Source organism: Erinaceus europaeus, chromosome 2 (assembly GCF_950295315.1).
Source record: "Erinaceus europaeus chromosome 2, mEriEur2.1, whole genome shotgun sequence".
In the NCBI taxonomy this organism is placed as follows: Eukaryota; Metazoa; Chordata; class Mammalia; order Eulipotyphla; family Erinaceidae; genus Erinaceus; species Erinaceus europaeus.
This window is the reverse complement of record NC_080163.1, coordinates 143,656,971-143,680,413: the sequence shown is the minus strand read 5'-3', so window position 1 is coordinate 143,680,413 and position 23,443 is coordinate 143,656,971. Positions and strand designations below refer to the sequence as shown.

General features: G+C 42.9%; 1 protein-coding gene across 1 annotated transcript; it reads left to right on the top strand.

Moving 5' to 3' along the window:
- The first annotated feature begins 2,091 nt into the window (after positions 1–2,091).
- Positions 2,092–4,887, top strand: LOC103108819 (uncharacterized). The gene is given in 5 exon segments (XM_016185826.1): positions 2,092–2,212; positions 2,294–2,436; positions 2,607–2,903; positions 2,949–3,482; positions 3,484–4,887. Coding segments are annotated over 5 exon segments (2,499 nt in total).
- Positions 4,888–23,443: the final 18,556 nt, after the last annotated feature.

The following is a 23,443-nucleotide window of genomic DNA, read 5'->3' as shown; positions in this document are numbered from 1 at the left end:
GTTATCTCAATGACTGAGAAAACTCAGTGGTATTTTGAATCCAAAGAGTTACAGACACCAATAGACTTTCAACTGCATGGGATGATGTTTAATCCAGTGAGTAATATCCTGCCTCATATTTCAGTTATGCCCCCATTGAAAAAGTCTGGGATGGAGAGTAGCTTTAAGAGGTGGTGATATCATTTTAAATTTCAGGGTGGTAATGAAAGGAAGGCCAAGAGGAAAAGTAGAGCTAGGTAAAGGGGCTCTCTTAACACTGTGTTGAACATTGCAAATGCATTAGAGTTCGTAATAATTCCCCATTGATGTCATAACAAATTACCACAAACAACGGTTTAAAACAAATTAAAATTTATTATTTCACAGTTGTGTAGGTCAGAAATCAGGGTACACTCATTGAGTCTTCTGCCTGGGTTTTTGGAAGGCCAAAGTAGGGTTACACTTGAATGAGGTTCACCTAGAGGTTTTGGGAAATTATCTCCAGGGTAGGGGTTTCTCTGAGTTTACAAAAGTTACTAGTTTTATTCCAAACTCCTTGTCCCTGATTGGACAATTTATATTTGCGCAGGCTGGCTCAGTGTTTCTCCTGGGTGAGAGTGGGTTGCCACTTAGTCAGATCCAGGCTCACAGGTAGTCAGTCTTATAATATATTAGGACATATAGGTCCTCATGCTGATGCATGGTTCAAGGTCTCCACTACCTTTGGGTATTAGGGGATAAACTCTGGGACAATGGGTTAAGACAGGTGCCTTAGGGCATGCATGTGTCGGTTTGAGAGGGGAGAAGAGATCACTTACTTTTTTACATTTCTTAAGGCTAGAGAGGAGGTAATCAGCTTCTGCATGCCCCAGAGCAATGCATTTTTAAGTATTTTGAGTTTGACAGTGTCTGCATCAAGTTACTTAAAATTGTTTTATAAAGTATCCAACCCAAAGAAAGTAACTAATGTGACTGGGTCTTCTTACAGGAAGATCATTTGTCTTTTTTTTTTCTTCCCCTCTGGTAGTCTATATTATTAACAATAATGCTACACTTCTCCCTGGTCCGTTAAACCTCCCTATCTCCTCAGACCTCTCCAGTTATCCAAAATTAGTCCATTCTAAAAGTCTTTGATAGACTTTTGGGGGTCTGGATTTTGCTGCTGTTTTGTTTTGTTTGCAGAGCTAAGAGTTTGAGCATGTGTGATTTCACTGAGGAGTCCTTTTTCATTCAGAAAGAATCCGGAAGAGGGGATGGGCAGCATCAAAGAAGTATCTTCCTGCTTCCCTCCTGGCACAGCATGTGACCTACTTCATGAGCTCTTTGACCCAATATGGAAAAAATGAGTAATCTCAGAGTGTTCTTTTGGAAATTCAGGTAAATTTATATTAGCAAAGTCCTTGTGTTAGAAGGTAAAAAATTGTTCCAGAGATAAAAGGGTTAAAAAAAGTAAAACTCAAGAAAATGGGCCCCCTGGAAAGGCCAGTAAACTACTTGTCTTGACAAGAATCAGTTAAGGAAACATTTCCTGCTGAGGGGAGACAATTAACAAAGGCAACTCCCCAACCTGCAACATCCTGCTGACCAGGCAGAAGGGAAGATAACCAAAAGTCGCAACCCCTACCCCCCTGCTTCTTCCTGCTATGGCTTGGGAAAACTTTTTTTTTTTAAACTAACAGGATGCTTGTCACATAGCCCCCCCTGCCCTAAACCCTATATAATCTCAATAGAAACTATAGAGGGGGTCGAGCATTTCTGACCACCACTGAGTTGGTGGCTCAGTGTGTTTGTCCCTGGTGCCTGCTAATAAAGACTCTGTTGATTTTACATCGCTCTGGTCTCTTGGTGATTTCTGTGGATTACTGGACCCTAACAAATGGGGGCTCGTCCGGGATCCTCAGATCTCATCAACTAGACAGGGTGAGGAGTCTTTCCACTAATTAACCTCCAGAAAGAAGCTAGGCTACCACCCTGGGTCAGTCAGGAAGGATCCATTTTGTAAAAGCAGCAAGAGTCTAGGGGGACACCCTGCTTATGACTGTTGCTAGGGTAGAGACGGAAGACGTTCCCCTCTACCTTCTGGGACCCATATGGCGTTGGACGCCATTCGGTATGCTGGAAGTCCCCGAGGTCGATGAACTGTCAGGAGACGCAGAACCACGGGTCCGTCAGGAGGCTCTGACATGGAAACCAGAGTCAGTTTTGAGAAAGTCCAGACAAATTTTGAGAACAGGTCAGGGAACCTTTTGTGGTAGCGCGCTTATCTGTCTGTTTGTGAGCCTGTGTTTTGTGTTCATTTACTTTTATTTTGCAGGTATGGGTCAGGCGATATTCACATCCCTGGACCTAGTCCTCAGTCACATGTCTGAGGTTAAGGAGAGGGCTCATAACCTAGGGGTAGAAGTCAGGAAATCTAAACTAAAAATCTTTTGCATTTCAGAATGGCCTACCTTCGGAGTATAGTGGCCCCAGCAGGGGACTTTTGATCTCCATGTGGTTCAGAGAGTACGAGATATTATTCTCAACCCTGGTCCAAGTGGGCATCCGGACCAGGTACCATATATTATCACCTGGCAAAGCCTAGTGGAAGACCCCCCACATGGATCAAGATTTTGATTCCCTCACAGGTTCCTCCAAAAGTATTGGTGACAGAGGCTAAACAGCTGAGTTCCAAGAAGCCGATGGTGCTTTCAGACTCCATCCCTTGTTCTGATCTCATTGATCTCCTAGGGCCAGAATTTCCCCCACCTTATTCCACAGGTAACAACCACCCTCCCTGTCAACAACCAACAGCTCCTCCGCCTCCAGCTGAGGGAGATCAGCGTGCCTCGGGACCTGCATTTGGCCTCAGGCCCTGGCAGGGGCAGAGGGAGCCCACTTTGTCAGAACCCACTTTAGTCCCTAAGGCACTCCCGCTGCGAGCAGTGAGTTCCCCAGATGAGGAAGGGAGCCAAACACTCTATTATTAGCCATTCTCTACCTCTGACTTGTATAATTGGAAAACTCAGAACCCCCACTTCTCTGAAGAATCTAAGGCATTGATTAACTTGTTAGATTCTGTTATCTTTACACATCAGCCTACCTGGGATGACTGCCAGCAGCTCTTACAGGTCTTGTTTACCACAGAAGAGAGAGAAAGGATCCAGAATGAGGCTCGAAAAGCCGTCCCTGGGCCCGATGGGAGGCCCACCCAAAATCCGGACCTAATCGCAGCGGCTTTCCCATTGACCCGACCCTCCTGTGATTTCAATTCGGCAGAAGGTAGGGAGTGTCTGCATGTCTACCACCAGACTCTAATGGCCGGGCTCCGAGCAGCGGCTAGGAAGCCGACCAACTTAGCCAAAGTGGGGGACGTGAGGCAGGGACTCCAAGAAAGCCCTGCAGCATTTATAGAAAGAATCGTAGAGGCTTTTAGGCAGTTCACTCCCATGGACCCTGAAGTGGAGGAAAGCAAGGTGGCTGTGATAATGGCGTTTGTCAATCAGTCGGCTTTAGACATCAGAAAAAAAATTGCAGAAGGTAGATCAACTAGGGGAAAAATCCTTGTGTGACTTGGTAGAAGTGGCAGAGAAAGTTTATAATAACAGAGAAACCCCTGAGGAGAAGGAGAAGCGACTGAGGGATGAAGACAGGAAGTATCGAGCTGCTGAGGGGAAAAAGCAGAGTAGGGAACTGACAAAAATCCTGTATGCTGTCACTCAAGGAGACAGACATGTAAAAGAAAAAGATGGGGGGGGCAGGACAGAAAAAGAGAGAGAGAGAGAAAGGTTAGAAAAAGACCAGTGTGCTTACTGCAAAGAGAAGGGACATTGGGCAAAAGAGTGCCCAAAGAAGACCATGACAAACAAACCTAAGCAGGTCCTGCTGGCAGAGGAAGATAGTGACTAGGAATGTCTTGGTTTGGAGCCCCTCCCTGAACCGTGGATAACACTAGAAGTGGAGGGGCAGCCTGTGAGCTTCCTGGTGGACACCGGGGCCCAACACTCAGTCCTCACCCAGCTGCTAGGACAATTAGACAATAAACAGAGCTGGGTGCAGGGAGCCACAGGGAAGAAGATCTATAAATGGACTACTAAAAGAAGGGTTAACCTAAGCACAGGCCAGGTCACACATTCTTTTATGGTCATTCCGGAATGTCCAGCACCATTACTAGATTGAGACCTCCTGAACAAAGTCGGGGCTAGGATACATTTTGAAAGGGAAAGGATTAAAGTAACTGACTGCCAAAATCAGCCCCTACAAGTCTTGACCATGTCATTGGTGGATGAATACCGCCTCTATGATACAGCGAAGGCTGGGGAGACTTTATCAGGATGGTGGCTGCAAGCTTATCCTCAGGCATGGGCAGAAACAGGGGGTCCCGGATTGGCAGTGAAACAGGCACCCTTGTTCAGAGAACTTAAACCTGGGGCTGAACCAGTCCACATTAAACAATACCCAATGACATTGGAAGCAAGGAAGGGAATCACCCCCCACATACAACACCTTTTAGATCAGGGAATCTTGAGACAATGCAGATTACCATGGAACACTCCCCTTTTGGCTGTAAAGAAATCTGGAACTGGAGAGTATCGGCCAGTACAGGACCTAAGGGAGGTAAATGCCAGGACTATGGACATACACCCCACAGTACCTAACCCTTATACCTTATTGTTGGCTCTGGCCCCAACTCATGTTTGGTATACTATACTGGACTTAAAAGATGCATTTTTCAGCCTACCACTGGCACCCAAAATTCAGGAAGTCTTTGCCTTTGAGTGGATCGATGAGTCCCGTGGCATTGCAGGACACTTGACCTGGACCAGGCTCCCACAGGGATTCAAGAACTCGCCTACTTTATTCAATGAGGCACTACACAGAGACCTGGGTGAGTACAGAAATGCCCACCCACAGCTGACACTTTTATAATACGTCGATGATCTTCTCGTGGCTGCCCCTGACAAAGAACTGTGTATGGAAGGGACTAAAGATTTATTACAGACACTTGGACAGCTGGGATATACGGCTAGCGCCAAGAAAGCACAGATCTGCAAAGAGGAGGTTGTCTATTTGGGGTACAAACTGAGAGGTGGGCAGAGATGGCTCACCCAGGCAATGAAGCAGACGATTCTGGGCATACTGACCCCCACCAGTAAGAGGGGAGTGTGAGAGTTCCTAGGATCAGTGGCGTACTGCCGCTTATGGATCCCTGGGTTTGTAGAAATTGCCCGACCCCTATATGAAGGCGCGGCTGAAAACAGAGAGTGGGGGTGGACTGAGGCTATGGATTTGGCTTTCCGTCAGCTCAAAGAAGCCCTCCTGTCAGCACCGGTCTTGACCATCCTGGACCCCACAAAGCCCTTTCAGCTGTTCATAGATGAGAAAAAAGTGATAGCTAAAGGAGTACTGACCCAGATATTGGGACCCTGGAAACGGCCAGTCACTTATCTATCAAAAAAACTAGACCCAGTAGCAGCAGGATGGCCACCCTGCCTACGAATAATAGCGGCCACAGCTACATTGGTAAAAGATGCAGATAAGCTGACTTTGGGGCAGGCTCTAAAGATTACCACTCCACATGCTATTGAAGGGGTATTGAAACAAACCCCAGGAAAGTGGATGAGCAATGCCAGACTAACCCACTTTCAAGGCCTCCTGTTAGACTCCCCAAGAATACAATTCGTAGCCCCATCCACTTTAAACCCAGCTACCCTCCTCCCAGAAGCAGATTTAGAAAAGCAGCATGACTGCATGGAGCTGTTAGCAGCAGCACAGGTGATCCAAGTGGATCTGAAGGACCAGAAGCTGCCTGATAGTGACTTTGTTTGGTACACCGATGGGAGCAGTTATGTAGAGAAAGGAATTTGGTATGCTGGGGCAGCCATGGTGGATGGGAAGGGACAGGTAATTTGGAGTCAAGCCCTGCCACCTGGGACCTCAGCCCAGAAGGCTGAGCTGATTGCACTAACTGAAGCCCTTAAGAAGGCAGAGGGAAAGAAGCTCACTGTGTACACAGATAGCAGGTATGCATTTGCTACTGCCCATGTCCACGGGGCTATCTACTTGGAAAGAGGCCTAATCACAGCAGAAGGGAGAGAAATCAAAAATAAAAAGGAGATATTAGATCTCCTAGAAGCAGTGATGTTGCCCTCCAAATTGGCTATCATCCATTGCCCAGGACATCAAAAAAGGTGGAGGACCCCATGGCTAAAGGAAATCAGGTGGCTGACCGAGTGGCTAGAGAAGTGGCTAAAAGAAAGAGTGTACTAGTCCTCCAAGGGCCAGAGACTAGGGAGCTACCACCCCAACCAGAATATGGTGAAGAAGACTGACAGTGGATTCAGGCTCAGGGAGAAACTGAAGAAATTAACTCTTGGACCTACAGCAAAGAGCCATGGAGCATATTGCTTCCAAAAACGTTGGGTCAGCACCTTTTACAAAAGCTACACAGCAGCACCCACTTGGGAGTAAAGAAGATGACTCAGCTTTTGCAGAATGCAGACCTTAGGTTCAGAGATAGCCGTAAGGAAGCTGAAAAGATAGTCCCGACCTGCAGGGCCTGCCAAACAATGCAGCAAAGCGATGCTGCTAGGAAGATTAAAGGGACCAGAGTCAGAGGTGATAGACCGGGGATGATGTGGGAAGTAGACTTCACCGAGGTAAGGTCTGGCAGGTATGGCTATAGGTATCTCCTTGTTGTGATAGATACTTTTTCGGGATGGGTAGAGGCTTTCCCCACTAAGAATGAGACTGCTAAGACTGTAGTTAAAGTTATTTTAGAAGAAATAGTGCCCCGATATGGAACACCATGGAGGATAGGGTCGGACAACGGGCCAGTGTTCACGGCCCAGATAACCAGAGATTTAGCAAAACAGTTGGGGATCGATTGGAAATTACATTGTGCATATAATCCCCAAAGCTCAGGACAGGTAGAAAGTATGAATAGAACAATTAAGGAGACCCTATCCAAATTGGCAATAGAGACTGGCGGAGACTGGGTGACCCTCCTTCCCTTCGCTCTGTTTAGGGTCAGGAATACTTATGCTGGAGGGTATACTCCCTATGAAATACTGTATGGGAGGCCCCCTTCTGTAATGCCACTACATCTCAAAGTTGCAAATACTGAGGGAGAAGATTTGACCAGAGCACTAAAGGCTCTGGCAATGGTACATGCAAGCATTTGGAAAATGGTCAAGCAAATATATGATAAAGAAAAGGAAACCTGGGGCCTGGTTGGTTTGGGACATAAGCTTAATCCAGGAGATTGGGTCTGGGTAAAGAGGCACCAAGTGAGAACGTTGGAGCCCAAATGGAAAGGCCCATATCAAGTTATTTTTGTTATCCCCACTGCTTTAAAGGTTTATGGACTAACTCCCTGGGTTCACTACAGCCACGCTAAAAGGGTCAGTCCGGAGCACGTTCCTGGCTGGACAGTGGAGCGGGACCCTGAGAAACCGTAACGTGTCCACCTAAAGAAGAAACCATGAGACTGAAAAACTGTGTGCTCCTGGGGACCTTCCTCTGGATCGTATTGCCAACTGGGAACGTGGTAGTTTGTAACCCTGACCAGCAGCGCCCCACAACAGAAGACGCACAGTGGTGGGGTCTCCCCTTGCCCCCCACACGGAGCCCCAAATTCAGCCTCAAGGAGATGCCAGCACATCCCGGCCCCGTCCTTAACAGAGGGGGATTTGACTTTAAGAGATTAGCAGACGGGGGATTCTTCAAGGCTCTAGAAGAATATGTCGGGTCTGCACCCGAGATCCAGCTGTCTGAGGGGCCAACTAGTCCCTCAGACACCGGCCTTCAGCGGACTGAGCTGCCTGCTTCCCCCTCCCCCCCCTCCCGCAAGGAACAGCAGCCTCTAACTCCCTTGCTGGCCTCCCCGCTGTGGCCGCTGATTAAAGGGACTTTTCAAGTGCTAAATAGGACCCACCCTGAACTAACACAGCCCTGTTGGTTATGCTTTGATATTCTGCCCCCCTTCTAAGAGGTAGTAGCGGTAACAGACCCAGGCCCTAGCTTGCCATCTGTTCCCCTTGGAAGCTCTTCCTCACTACAGGGATGTCCAGATGACCAAAGACCCGGGAGCAAAAATCTCTCCCCTCGATATTAAGGGAAACGGGACATGTGTTGTCAGTGGCATACTGAGAGTACAGATAGACTACCCCGTAACGGCAGCTCCACCTTTATAGTAAAGCAGGGTGACCAGGGTTATTACAAAGCCCCGGAAGGAATGTGGTGGACATGCAAACAGCTAGGACTGAGAAGGTGTATCCCGAAACAGATGCTTGGCCGCACCGGAGATTACTGCCTCTTGGTCATGATCTTACCTAAGATTATGTATCACTCCGGTGGAGATTTCCTAGAAGAAGAGTCCCAACCTGTGGTTTGGCTCCGACCAAAATGAGCCGTCGGGGTGGTAATGGTCACAGTAGCCACCCTCTTGGGGACTGCAGGAGCTGTGCTAGGAGGAGTGGCTTGGGGGACCCAGGAAAGGCATCTCGCCTCCCTGAGAGAGGCAGTAGACGCCGACCTCGAGCAGATTGAACAGTCAATCTCTAGCCTTGAACAATCTCTCACCTCCCTGTCAGAGGTAGGCTTACAGAACAGACGAGGATTGGACCTTCTCTATTTTCGGCAGGGAGGCCTTTGTGCGGCATTAGGGGAAGAATGCTGCTTCTATGCTGACCACACTGGGGTGGTAAGAGATTCCATGCAGAAACTGAAAGAAGGGCTTGAAAAGAGAAAACGAGAGAGGCTCCAAAAATAGAGTTGGTTTGAGTACTGGTTTAACTCCTCCCCGTGGTTAACCACCCTACTCAGCTCCCTGATAGTGCTCCTCCTGGTGGTCACCTTTGGGCCTTGCCTGTTAAATAAACGTGACATTCGTCAAAGGCAGAATAGAGACCGTTCAACTCCTGGTCCTCAGACTGCACCAGCTACACCAATATCAGGGAGTAAAACAGGATGAAGCTGGAACATACCTACGATTAGCTATGAAATATAGAAAAAGGGGAGGAAATGTTAGAAGGTAAAACATTGTTCCAGAGATAAAAGGGTTAAAAAAAGTAAAACTCAAGAAAATGGGCCCCCTGGAAAGGCCAGTAAACTACTTGTCTTGACAAGAATCAGTTAAGGAAACATTTCCTGCTGAGGGGAGACAATTAACAAAGGCAACTCCCCAACCTGCAACATCCTGCTGACCAGGCAGAAGGGAAGACAACCAAAAGTCGCAACCCCTACCCCCCTGCTTCTTCCTGCTATGGCTTGGGAAAACTTTTTTTTTTAAACTAAACTAACACGATGCTTGTCATGTAGCCCCCCTGCCCTAAACCCTATATAATCTCAATAGAAACTATAGAGGGGGTAGAGCATTTCTGACCACCACTGTGTTGGTGGCTCAGTGTGTTCGTCCCTGGCGCCCGCTAATAAAGACTCTGTTGATTTTACATCGCTCTGGTCTCTTGGTGATTTCTGTGGATTACCGGACCCTAACACTTGTACTATTTAAGGTACTATTTATAAATTCCAGGGATAAAGGAATGGTCATTTTTGGTAAACCATTCTATCTACCACAGGAGTCATTTAATATTTCTTGAGGCAAAATAAATCACCTAGTCTCTTTATTTTTTTATATTTATTTATTTTCCCTTTTTTTACCCTTTTTTATTGTTGTTGTAGTTATTGTTGTTGTTATTGCTGTCATCTTTGTTAGATAGTACAGAGAGAAATGGAGAGAGGAGGGGAAGACAGAGGGGGAGAGAAAGACAGACACCTACAGACCTGTTTTACTGCTTGTGAAGTCCCCCTGCAGGTGGGGAGCCAGGAGCTCAAACAGGGATCCTTATACCAGTCCTTGTACTTCGTGCCATCTGCGCTTAACCCACTGCACTATCGCCCAACTCCCACCTAAGTCTCTTTAAACAAGCATTTGTTTCTCTATCTTTTGGTAATAGGTTTCCTTCTCCTGTAGGAACTGTGACAGGGAAGCATGCAGGGACATTACTGGAAAAGCAGCTGTATGTCAAGCCAAGTAGTGCTATGGCTCTAACTTGGAATAGATAAAAAGAAAGGGAGGATGCCTGCTTTCACAAATGTTGGGGCTCAGCTGTATCCCCATTTCTGAGAGAATTTATGAGTGGAGCACAAGCCAGGGGGCATGGAGAGCTTTTCTCCCAGAAGCAGATGCTGCTGATCCCCACACAGAAACCACCTCACTCTCCAGCACTACCAGACACTGCCTGCCAGATGGCCACAGCTGAATCCACAGCTGAATCCATATCTGCTGTTTGCACCAGATTTGCCTCTCTGGGACTAGTTAAGGACCTGAGGTGGTATGGCAGAGTATCAAATACACACAAATGCTAAAACTGCTTAGGGTGTGCCAGGCATTGTGCTACTCACTTTGCAGGCACTAACTCAACCTACACAAAATATTCTCAACACGATCGTGTGGATTTTTATTTTATTTTATTTTATTTGTTTGTCCAGTTTATACTATGAGAAATTAATGTTTGGAGAGGCAGTCTATCTCGCCAAAGATAATAGAACCATAACAAGCAGAGGTAGATTTTTAATGGAAACCAGTAATATGTGATCACAGTCACCAAATTAGATAGTGTGCTAATTTCATAGATTATCTAGAGGCCTTTAACACAAACCTATGACATTCAACCTCACTTTAACCAGTTCAACTGTACCATATATCCTATCTCAGCTGTCAATTGCTAGATGGCAGTTGCCATCAGAAGGACCATCTTTTTTGTTTATAAGTCAGTGAGTCAGAATATTTACCTTCTGTGGGATGACTTACAAAACTTAGGCATAGACATATTCCCACAGGAGCAAATGATAGGGGAAGAAAACCAGAGGACACTGTACCCCAATTCCACCAGGACTCAAAGTATTTGTCACTAAGAATCTTGTTTCTATACCATCACTGAAAGGGAAGCAAATGTAAAAAACCAGAGGAAGCCAGGCACTGTTTCTCTTATCTGAGAAAGAGTTAAAAAAAGAAAAGACACCTGGAAATATTAATAGATGTAGGGGTAATTCAGAAAGGAAATGAAGGCAGGACCATTGAAAAAAATGGGCAAAAATAAGCAAACAAAAATATAGATAGATGATACAGATAATATAGAGATAGAGATAATAGAGATAGAGAGTTATGGAATCAGCCCATATTTTATGAGACCTACTGCAGTTTCCATTAGAGAGGATGAGGACACAGAATTCTAGTGGTGGAAGCCTTATGGAATTATACCCCTATTATCTTATATTTTATAAATCAATATTAAATCACTAATAAAAATAAATTTTAAAAAATCAAGAGTGAGGGGGAGGGCAGGCAATGGCATAACCTTTTAGGTGCACATAATATAAAACACAAGGACCCGCTCAATGATCCCATTAGATCCCTGCCTCCCCACCTGCAGGGGGAACACATACAAATGGCAAAGCAGGTCTGCAGGTGTCTATCTTTTTGTCTCCCTATCTATCAATTTTTCTCTGTTCTATCCAATAAAACGGAAAAAAATGACCCCCAGGAGCAGTGGATTCATAGTGTCAGCACCAAGACCCAGTGATAATCCTGGAAGCAAAAAAAAGAAAGAAAGGAAGGAAGGAAGGGAGGATGGAAAGAAGGAAGGAAGAAAATGACAAACTGAAGTTGACATCATTATTCATTGCCAAAAAAAAAAAAAACTTAGACATCAGAAGCATCCATAGGAATTGTACCAAAAGAGGGCCCAAAATGGGAGATGATATTTGACTCAAGGCTTTTCTTAAAATGGAGGGTCCTCGGTGAAATGAAAGCCAAACATCAACAGTTTGAACCTATATTGAGGGCTTAATATGTATTCTGAGATAAGTTTATCTCAAAGTACATATAACAGTGATTTAAAAGGTGGTTTTTTGCCTCTCTTTTTTCCTTTTCAAATTATCCCTTGTCCCTCCCATTGCTACAGTTATTTTTCTAAAGCATAAAAAAGCCATTTAGCATACTCATAGATTTGTGTTTCATATGGTAGAACAGATCAGAACTGGGATAGGTTGTGATAGGAAAACAAAACAAACAAAAAAAAGAGTATGGGAGGTGGGGTCAATGCAGAGGAAGAGAGAGACAGAGAGGCATGTATCTCTGAGAGCCAAAGAAGGTTTACTGTGATAAAATCAGAAAGGGACTAGTAGACAAAGGAGTCAAACCCATAACCATTCTTACAGATTAGGAAACTTTATACCTGGGTAAAAAAAAGGGGGGGAAGGAAAGAAAGGGAGGGGACTTGTATGAAGGAAGAGTGTGTGTAATTTGGTAATTACAGAGGTATGGTAATAAGCAGAAGTATTAAGCAGAGGGATGCCTGAGGTTATTCCATTACACCTTGTTTTGTCCTTGATAGTAGGTGAAAAAGTTACTTTGACCCTAGCTATATCCTGCTTTTATTTTGAGACCCAGAATCACAATGGCTATCTTGCCCTGGTCCACCTTATTTTTGTGGCAGTCAATTCCTCATTCCAGGGAGGTCTCTCAGCATGTTTCTTTTCAGCAATATCTAGAGTCTCAAATATGAGAACTAGAATCATCTATAGACTTCACCACTCATATATATATTTTAGCTAATATCTTACATAGTACTATATGATATATATGTTTAATATGTTGTCAAGTACAATATCATAGTACTGTTCATTCAACATAAAGCTAAATAAAACTTTATATGAGACTATCCAGATGGTCATTTGGAATGTATACTTGTCAATTTTTCATATGATCCAGATTTCCTCTGTGTTGGGCAGTAGGCCAGCTTCCCCCTCCTTAACTGCAGTCTATTTACATAACCAGTTACCTAAGAACCGCCCTGCCTGCAGGGCACTGGTTCAATCCCCACTGGTTCGAACTGTCTTTTTGCTCCACCCCCTGTCCCAGTCACACTTTGATTTCCACCAGTCTCTTTTTGCTCCACCTTCTCTACATCACATCCTGTTTCCACCCTACTTGGTGAGTATAAATACAGCTGCTCTTCTGAAGTAAACACACTTGGGATTGCCTTCTGGCTCTGAGAGTCCCAGAGTCTCTCTCCTGCAATGCTAGCCCTGCACAAGTTTCTGATCCCTCTCCCATGCAGCAGTCTAGGTTGGTTCCAGTTGAGTTCTCTCCAACCCAGAGAGCACTTGCTCAGGAAGAAGCACCCTCAGGCTATCCTGGCACCTCTGAATATGAGAATTGGGTCTCATGGGCAAGCATTCCAAGTGATAAGTCAAAGTTGTACTCTGCTGGTTGAATTATTCCCTCCCCACTAAGATTCAAGTGGAAAAGAAATGATTTTACTTCTTGATGGGGAGTGACAAAGCCCTGGGATAATATGTAGAACCACAAATATTGCTGAGGGTGATTCTGAAATATAAAATCTACCTAGAGCTCTGACATAAAAATTCCCATGGGTATTATCCATCTCATAAAAATAAATAAATACCTGGGTAAAAGGATAAATTTTTATTAATCAAGATCTCAGTGAATGTTTGGACAATTATGACTTTATTTTTCTAATCAAACATAACATTTGAGGAAAACACATAGGTAGGCCTTTCTTTGGCCCAATTCCCTTATCTGTCAAAAAGAGATAAATGGAATACATAAGCAATTCACAAAGTGTACTCATTGGCAAGCTAATTATGATAAAATATAAAGGGCGCTGTGATCAAGTAATTTAAATAAAATGCAACAGGATTTTTGTTGCAGAACCTTTTATATTTTCCCACATTTATTTATTTTTTTATTTTTTACCATGGATTTCCTTATACATATATAGCCTTGAACTATACCTTGAGAAATGCTGAGATAAACCAACTATTCTTAATTTTTGTTTCTGTAGAATATAGTGTTATGGAGAATGGTGGTGATTCCCTCAAAGAACAGAGAAAAAAAGGAATTTATTCAATGTTATATGTTGATCTTATTTATTTTTAGCCATTTTGATGCTAATTATGAAATGGGACACTCTAAACTTGTTTTTAAAGTTTGACTAGTGTCATTTATTGTGTGCAGCTTGTGAGTTATCCCCACATCAAACACTATATGTGAATTATTTCATTTAACTTTCTTAATGATCATAAAATAAGTCAGAAATAATCACTGCCCCTCCTTGTGTAAGGTCACAGATAAGCAGCAAAGGCAGGATTTAAAATCTAGGTCTTGAGAAATTCAGTAGCCTTGTGGATTTATGACCCATCATCATCTACAAAAATAATGGGTGATGAGTCACATCTCATAGATTCTTATATTATTAATAAGTAATTCTATTTTCCAATTCATTCTGAATGCCACTTATTTCCATCCTCAAATTGGGGAGCCTTAAAATAGATGATGATGGTAATAGTGTTGCTGTTGCCAATAGTGGTAGTAACTCAATTTATTATTGCTATTATTATTTTATAATTGGCCATAGAACTTGACTTTTGACACTGTTTTACTAGTTCCAATTATGGTTTTCTTTCTCATATAAAATTCTTACTTGTTCTCATATTGCATGGTTTTTTGAAGCATTAGTCTAATACTGCCTCTGATCATCTCCGTCACATGTTTTCTCCCAGTATTGATTCTCTACTGTGGTGCCTTGTTTGACTCCAAGCATATCTGCTTTTATTTCAGAGTTCACATGGAATGACTTCAGGGTGTTTTCATAAAGAATATTTTCAAGACATGCCATTGTGAAAATTAGTTTGAAACTTGTTGTCAATTGATGGATTTAAATATGTTTGGGCACTATGCTAGAGGTATACCAGCGAGTAAGAACCAGCACCTACTCTCTTGAGTAACAGTCTAGATGGGAAAACATAGCTATGTATCTTTGTAAGAGTGTACAGCTATCTCAGTTCCTCTCTGAAGAAAAAGTGCCCCATGGGAGTGGTGGATGGGGGGAAAAAGAAAACATTCTATTGTAGCCCAATAGAAGGTTGTAAACAGCTGATGTCTAAATTTGTTTAAGATTGATTGGCTAATTATTTGATTGACTGAATTGTGTATAGAGTTAATGCACCATTATACTATCTCTCCAGCCCTGTACAGATGATTTTTAAAGGAATTTTATTTATTTTATTTTGGTTGTTGTTGTTGTCTTTGTTGCTGGGGCTTTATCACTCTGGGTACTTTTTCAAATAAAAAGACATAGAGAGTTGGGAAAAAAACCACATTGAAACTGAAACTTCCTACTATATGATTGAGGCTGGAATATGTTAAGTCACCACCAACCAAACTGAAATTCTGTGCCCAACCAACCACCACATTTTTCATAATCTGAAAGACAATTTATATACTATTTAATCACATTTATATGTTTCTAAGAATTCTTCCATTTCTTGCAGTTTCTCTAGTTTGGTGGAATATAGTTGTTCATAAAAGCTTCACATTATATTTTGAATTTTTGTGGTGTCTGCTGTGATATTTCCCCTATAATTGGCAATTCTTATGTATTTGAGTCTTTTTTATTTTTTTTTTTCATGAGTATGGCTAAAGGTTTGTCAATTTTGTTTATTTATTTTGAAGAGCCAACATTTAGCTTCATTGATCTTTTATATGGTTCTCTTATTTTCAATGATATTTATATCTGCCATAATTTTAGTGATTTCTGTCCTTCTGGTTGTTTGAGGGTTCCTTTGTTCCTACTCTTCTAAGTCTTTAAGGTGTGCATTCAAGCTGTTTACTTGAGCTTTTTCTTGTTCCCTAATGTGTGCCTGTATGGCTATGAATTCCACTTTAATTACCGCTTTAGCTGTGTCTCAAATATTTTGATAGCTTATGTTTTCATTTTCATTTGACCCTAGGAACATTTGAATTTCTTGCTTGAGTTCCTCTTTGACCTAATATTTGTTAAGCAGTGTGTTGTCGTGAGGTTCCATATTTTTGAACTTTTACTAATTTTCTGCTTGTTGAGTTTTAGCTTAATTCCACTGTGATATGAGAAAATGCTTGGAATGATTTCAATGCTCTTGGATATGTTGACATCTTTTTGTGGCCTAACGTATAATCTATACTTGAAAATGTTTCATGTGGATTCAAAAAGAATGTGTATTCCAGTTTCTTGGGGTATAGCACTCTGAAAGTGTCCAGAAGCTCTGGTCTATGTATCTCTCCAACTAATGCCCTTATTTCTTTATCAGTTCTCAGACTAGATGATCTAAGTGTGAGAGATGGCTGTTTAAGTCTCCTACCACTACTATGTTACTATTGATGTATTTTTTTAGCTCTTTCAATAAGTGACATATTTAGATAGATCCTCATTGGGTGCATATATGTTAATAATTATTACATCCTCTTGATTGATAATTAGGTAATGTCCACCCCTATCTTTTATAACTTTATTTATTTTAAAATCTATCATGTTGGGAGTGGGAATAAGAGTTCTTGCCTTTTTTTGTGGTCTATTATCTTGTACAATAGAATTTTCATCATTTCACTTTGAGTATGTATTTGTCTTGCTGATTTAGGTGGGATTCCTGTAGTGAGCACATGGTTAGGTTGTGTTTTACGGTTCATCCTCCTACTATGTGACTTTTAATTGATGATTTTAGGCCATTGACATTTATTTATATTATGGATTTAAGGTATTTCAATGAAATTATTTAATACTTTTTTGTTTTCTAACATATGACAGTTTTTCTGGTGATGTTAATGTTTATAGGAGGACTTTTAGAACCTCTTTCTTGACAGGCTTGGTGATAGTTCACTCTTTTAATTATTGCTTGTCTGAGAAGGTTTTTATACCTCCATCTTCTTAGTGACAGTTTAGCAGGGTATACTAATCTTGGTTGAAAGCCCTTTTCATTGAGTGCTCAACATATATCTTTCCATTCTCTTCTGGCTTTTAGAGTTTGTGTGGAGAAACCTGCTGATAATCTTATGGGTTTTCCCTTGTATGTGACTTTTTTTTCTTGCTGTTTTCAGGATGCTTTCTTTATTCTTATTTCTTGTCATTGTAACTATGATGTGTCTTGATGTCTTCATGTCTGGGTTGATTTTGTTTGGGACTGTTTGGGCCTCTTGAATTTAATGCCCTTTCTGATGTTTAGGGTGGGGAAGTTTTCTTCTATTATTCCCTCTAGGATGCTTTCTTTCCTTTTCTCTCTTTATTCCTCTGGTAGACCAATAATTCTTATGTTACTTCTTTTGAAGTCATCTGAATCTGTTTTTTAGCTCTTTTATTTCTTTCTTAGTTTTCTCTAATTCATCCTTGATCTCACTAATTCTGTTTTCTGCTTTCGTTATTCTGCTCTACCTTCCCTCAGATACTTATTTCATTTAAGCTATTCTTCTTTATCTTGTTCAGTTACAGTATTAGCTTGTTCTGCTAGCAGACCTATTTAGCGCAGCTATTTCAGCTTTCAGTTTCCTAATTACCTCAAGATAGCTTGTGTTTTCTTTCACAGTCTCATTGTTTATTTTCCTATTTCTGGTAGTATTTTTTTAAAAGCTTTCATCACAACTGTGATTATCATTTAATGTTTGGATACTTTACTTATTCTTAACTGTTTTTGGCTTGCTTGGATTTTTTTCTGGGCTCCTGTCCTGATTCATTGTTGCAGCTGATTTTTCTAATTTAACCTTCCCCTCCCCCTCAGTGTGGTTTGTAGTTTGTGTCTTGACCATTGCTATTCAGTTACTGTGTGGTGGGACCTCTAGTCTCTTGGTTTCCAGATAACTGAAGAAAACCACCTTGTGGTCTGATTTAGGAGTTGCTGGTCTGTTGTTCTAATGGATACCACTGCCACTGCCTTTAGAAGATGAGATGAAGTGTCTCTTTTGTTTAAAGTGAAGTAGGGGATATATGACACTCCTTTGTCCTTTTTAGCACCCTTTGGCCAATTTATAGATGTGGTATAATGTTCCACTTTAGCTCCGCTTTGTCCCTTCCTCTATAGTTTATCTCCTACTGGCCTGGAAATCCTATTCTCACCTGGAATTAAGAAGTTTAAATTTTTTTTCCAGTTAGCCAAGCCAGGAGTTGTAGTCAAGTCACCATATTGACTTTACCGCAACGTTTATTATTTTTTTAGTTTCTCTTTCCAGTGGGGTTGCATCTCCAAATATATCTCTGATATTAAGGTCCTTATTTTTTCACTGTATTTTCTTCTATGTATGTTATAGTTTCACATCTAATATACAAGTTTTCATCCACTTTTATGTAATTTTTATATGTAAATTATGGTTTAACTACAGATTTCTACAAGTGGCTGGTCCATTTTCCTAGTACCATTTGTTGAAGAGGTTTTATTTTCTCCCCAGTTAATAGTTTTGTCTTCTCTGTCATATATATGTGTGGGTTTATTTCCTTTTTTAATTTTTTTTATTTATAAAAAGGAAACACTGACTAAACCATAGGATAAGAGGGGTACAACTTCACACAATTCCCACCACCAGAAATCTGTATCCCCTCCCCTCCCCTGATAGCTTTCCTATTCTTTAACCCTCTGGGATTATGGACCCAAGGTCATTGTGGGATGCAAAAGGTTGAAGGTCTGGCTTCTGTAATTGCTTCCCCACTGAACATGGGCTTTGACTGGTCAAACCTGTCTCTCTCTTTCCCTAGTGGGGAAGGGCTCTGGGGAATCAGAGCTCCAGGACACATTGGTGGGGTTGTCTGTCCAGGGAAGTCTGGTCTGCATCATGCTAGCATCTGGAACCTGGTGGTTGAAAAGAGAGTTAACATACAAAGCCGAACAAATTGTTGACCAGTCATGGACCTAAAGGCTGGAATAGTACAGATGAAGAGTTGGGGGGCCCTCCATTTTGTAGATAGGTAATAGGCATATTTTAGTTAAATTCCAAAGGGCCTGTGGCTATATTATTTTTTTATTTTCCCTTTTTCTTTTTGCCCCTGAGCCTGAAATCTGATATGCAGATGGATCTAAGTTATTGTCTGGGGAGATAACATCATGGTTGGAAAAAGGACCAGAAAGCTGGATCAGGAAGGAGAGTAGTTCACTAATATGGGAAAGTAGTATAAATATTGTTGACTGTAAACCCCATAAATTTGATGTGATCTAGGGCCCATATCAGCTTAGGAGCCTATATGACCTCTGCATCCCTCTAGATCTGAGCTCACATTCTGTGGTCATCAGTAGGAACATTTCAGACTGCCCTAATATTGACCCATATTCCTCAGGGGTAACATAAAGTATGTTGTCCATCCTCCAAAGGGAGGATGGAACATTCTCTACCATTGTTGATCCAAGTTGAAGGCAAGGTCCTATGGGGGCACACAAAGGGGTCTATTTTGTTGTTCCTGATAGAAATAACTGGTAACAATGGAGAGATGGATTTATTCGAGGTCTAAGCCCATCATATCTGTTTGGGAATCTCAGGGCTCCCCAACTAGGGCCACAATTTATGGGGTTGGCTGATAGTGATTTAAGAGTCATTGTTAAAGTATGCCAGTCTCTTGCCCTCATTCAGCTTTTGCAGTTCTTGCTTTGTTCAGGTTAGCTTTGGAGTGAGTGAGAGAACTGTGATAGGAAGTAGGTGAGGAGGGTATCTAAGTCTAAGTAGACACTATTTCATTATGAACTTCATACTGACTCATTACAGACTATTGTGTATTTTTGCTTTTAGGTATATATTTTGCCCTAATTTATGGATACATGTGAACGTATGCTTTATTTCATGGGACCTGGTCTATAACTAGGCTTTGGGACTTTGTTAGGAAGTGAACCTCCTGGAATGGAATTAGAGAATACTATGAAAGGAAAGGTCTCACCCAAGTTCTTCTTTCTTCTAGCGTTTGCCCTTCTTCCGTACCCAGTCAACAGCATCAGGTTGAGCCTGATGTAAAGCTTTGAGAACTCCTTTGAATCTGGAGAGGTGGTAGTCATTGACTATGTGGATCATAGTCTGTCTGTAGCTGCAGGGGTAGTTCGGGTCATCTCTGGCTCCCCAGCGATGGAACATAGCGGCACACCAGCCATGGCCTGTTCGATAGCAATTGAGGAGGGCCCAATCATAACGTGCTAGGTCAAAGCCGGGTTGACGCTTGCAGGGGTCTGTGATGAGGTGTTTGTTCTTTACCTCAGCTGACTGCCAACTCTGTTTCCAAGAGACTGGAACAGAGAAGTTCAGTGTAGGCATAGGGGATCAGATTGGGTGACAAGACGTCAAGCGTTGGACAGGGTGGGCGAAGATATCCACGTATATTGGCAGGTCCGGTCGAGCGTAGATGTGGGAAATGAACTTAAATGATGCCGCATCCCAATGAATATCTGGCGGGGCGATGCTGCTAAGAACTGGCAGCCATGGAACCGGGGTGGAATGGATGGTTGCAGAAATTATTCTCATGGAGAAATATAATTTGGAATCGACCAAGTGGACATGGGGGCTACGGAACCATACTGGGGCACAGTATTCTGCAGTGGAATAGCATAATGCCAGAGATGATGATCGTAGTGTGGAAGCACTCGCGCCCCATGAGGAGCTGGCCAGTCTTGCAATGATGTTATTCCTCACGCCCACCTTCGCTGCAGTTTTTATGAGATGTTTGTGAAATGACAGAGTGTGATCGAGAGTAACGCCAAGATAGACTGGCTGGGCTTCATGCCGGATTCTCGTATCGCCAAGCTGCACATTAAGCTCACGCGAGGCCGAGGCATGGTGTAGATGGAAAACAGATGATACCGTTTTTGCAGTGCTAGGGATTAGTCACCATTTTTTACAGTAATCAGATATCAGAGACATGTCTTTCGTGAGTGTTTCCTCGAGGATGTCGAACTTGGATGCCTGAATTGCACAGCAGATGTCATCAGCGTAAATGAACTTCCTTGAAGAAGTTTCTGGGAGGTCATTGATGTAAATATTAAATAGCGTAGGAGCCAGAACAGAGCCCTGGGGGAGGCCACTTGAGACAAGTCTCCATCTGCTAGACTTGTCACCCAGATGCACCCGGAATCTTCTGTTTTGGAGAAGAAACAATATAGTGTTGGCCAGCCATGAAGGCAGGCATACTGAGATCTTGACTAGGAGACCACGGTGCCAGACCGTGTCATAGGCTGCTGTGAGATCAACAAAGACAGCACCCATCTTTAAATTCTTCTGGAATCCATTTTCAATGTAAGTTGAGAGGGCCAGGTCTTGTTTGCAGGTAGCTCTTCCTGGGCAGAAACCAGCTTGGGCGGGTGATAGGAATTTCTCTGTAAGATGAGAAATACGTGACAGAAGCAGCCTCTCAAGGAGTTTGTAACACACGGAGAGGCGAGAAATTGGTCTATAGATGGCGGCCAGTGTTGGGTCTTTCTTTGGTTTCAAAACTGCTATTATCTTCGCAAGAGGCCAAACTTTGGGCATAGACTCAGATTCCAAGATGTGGGACAGGAATGAAGCGAGCCACTTCTTTGCCGCAGGACCCAGGTTAAGAATGAGTTCTGGGGTGATGTTATCATAGCCAGCAGCTGTTTCCGATTTAACCCTCTTCAAAACGTCTTCCAGTTCAGACAGTGTAAAGGGAGAGAGTTTTGGAGATGGACAAGATAACCGGAAGTGGGATGACCACATGTGGGAAATTTCTCTTTTCCAGTCTGGGTCGATCTTAGCACGTCCAACTTGAGTTAGGTGACTGGCCACTGAGTTTGGAGATACGGGAGGATGGGAGACAGGAGGGTGTTGGCTACCAGCACCCAGTCTGTGAAGAAACTTCCAGGCCTTCCTACTTGAGTGGGTGAAGTTCAGACTTTCCGTGAGTTGTTGCCAGCGGGCTTGACGTGCTGCATCCAGGGAGGCAATGAGATGGTCAGCCACATCTGGGTTGCCCGACTCATACTGTTTTAGTAGTTGCTCACATTCAGCATCAAGACAAGGCGTATAGTTAGCACGTCTCCCACGAGGAATGGCTTGGGAAGCTGCTTTGAAGATGGCTTGGCGGAAGCACCTGTAGGAATCTTCAGAGAGGGTAGAGTTAATTGGAATTGCAGGAATAGATTTGTTGGTAAGATCACTGAACAGACGCCAGTTTGCTTTCCGAAAGTTCCATCTTAGTTTCTCCAAGCACAGAATCAGTGGGAGCTGGAGACCAATGTGGATGATAGCTGGGTGGTGATGCCTGTGCAGGAAGATCTTGAGAACTTGTCTCGTAGCGGGAAAGGCTTGGCCGTTGACTGTGCTAATCCAGAACAGGTCGGGTGACGAGTCTTTATTCCATCTAGCACTGTGAAAAGAGCCTGGCTGTTTGGGATCGTATAATAGGGAGAGGTCATTCGCTGAAGCCCAGTCGGCTAAGATAGAGCCATCAGCACGAGTGGAGGAATATCCCCAGTCTTGGTGATGACTATTAAAGTCTCCAACATAAACGGCTGGGTGATTCGGGCTAGGCAGGACCTCATTATCCCATGAGGCACTGGGGGGCTTATATATGTTGATGAGCTGAATAGTTCCAATAGTAATGGAGTCGTAGAAGGTCGAAGAGGCCGTATGGTAAACATCCGCAAGACACGATTTGGCGTAGATGGCTTGGCTGTGTTTAGGATGGAGATTATAGCATATTAAATCGAATCCACTGATGGTGAATCGAGCAGCTTCATCGACTGCTATATGTGTTTTTTGTAGGCAGATAACATCTGCCTGATGCTGTATTGCCAATTGACCAATAAGAACGTGTTTGGCAAAGGACAGCCCCTCAACATTAAGTTGGAGGACTCAAAGAGCAGGACCAACAGTTTGAAAGGTGTCAGGAGCTGCTTGTTGCTGGCTTTGAAAGTGACTGGGATCCATGTGGATTCAGTCGGCTAGGAAGGATCCTCAGTTTCCCCAATGAATGGGTACTCACGAAATGCACCACGGGAAGGTCGATCCAATGCATCCCCTCAGTAATAATGGTGAAGGGTTGACATTCCATGCCTGATGTCTCTGGACACAGTCTGAAGTGAAGCATGATGAGGTGGTACTCATTGGCTTGATTAGGTTGCGATCAACAGATGCAACATCATTTGGTATGAATTGAGAGAAACATGCAGGAAAGTGAGTTCCACCCTAGAGATTCCAGGACTGGGGGAAATATAGGCTCTAGAGAAGAAGTGGGAGCTTCCTGCTGTCTTAGGGTTTAAGAAGACAATAGGTAGTTATTGAAATAATCACATTACTTGGCAATTGGGTTAACTTTGAAATATCCCTTTGTTAGCATTTGCTGTATCATACACAATATCACCATAATTTATGTCCTTTGACATTATTTGTATATAGCTGTGCCACCAGTTGCTTCTGTTCTCCCTGGTCTAAGCTTTTAAGAGAGTTAACATATCAAAGACAACCTATGTATTAAAAAGACTCAGTCTGTGATTTAAAAAGTTTGAGACATTCAACCAATTTTTCTTCTCTCATATTAATTAAAGAGTTATTTATTTGACTACAAGTTGATAGGAGTTTACATAAACACCATTCGCACCACCAAAAGACTGTGTCCCATGCCACCCCCCTTCTCTTCCCCCCTCCCCCCATGAAGCTGAACATCCA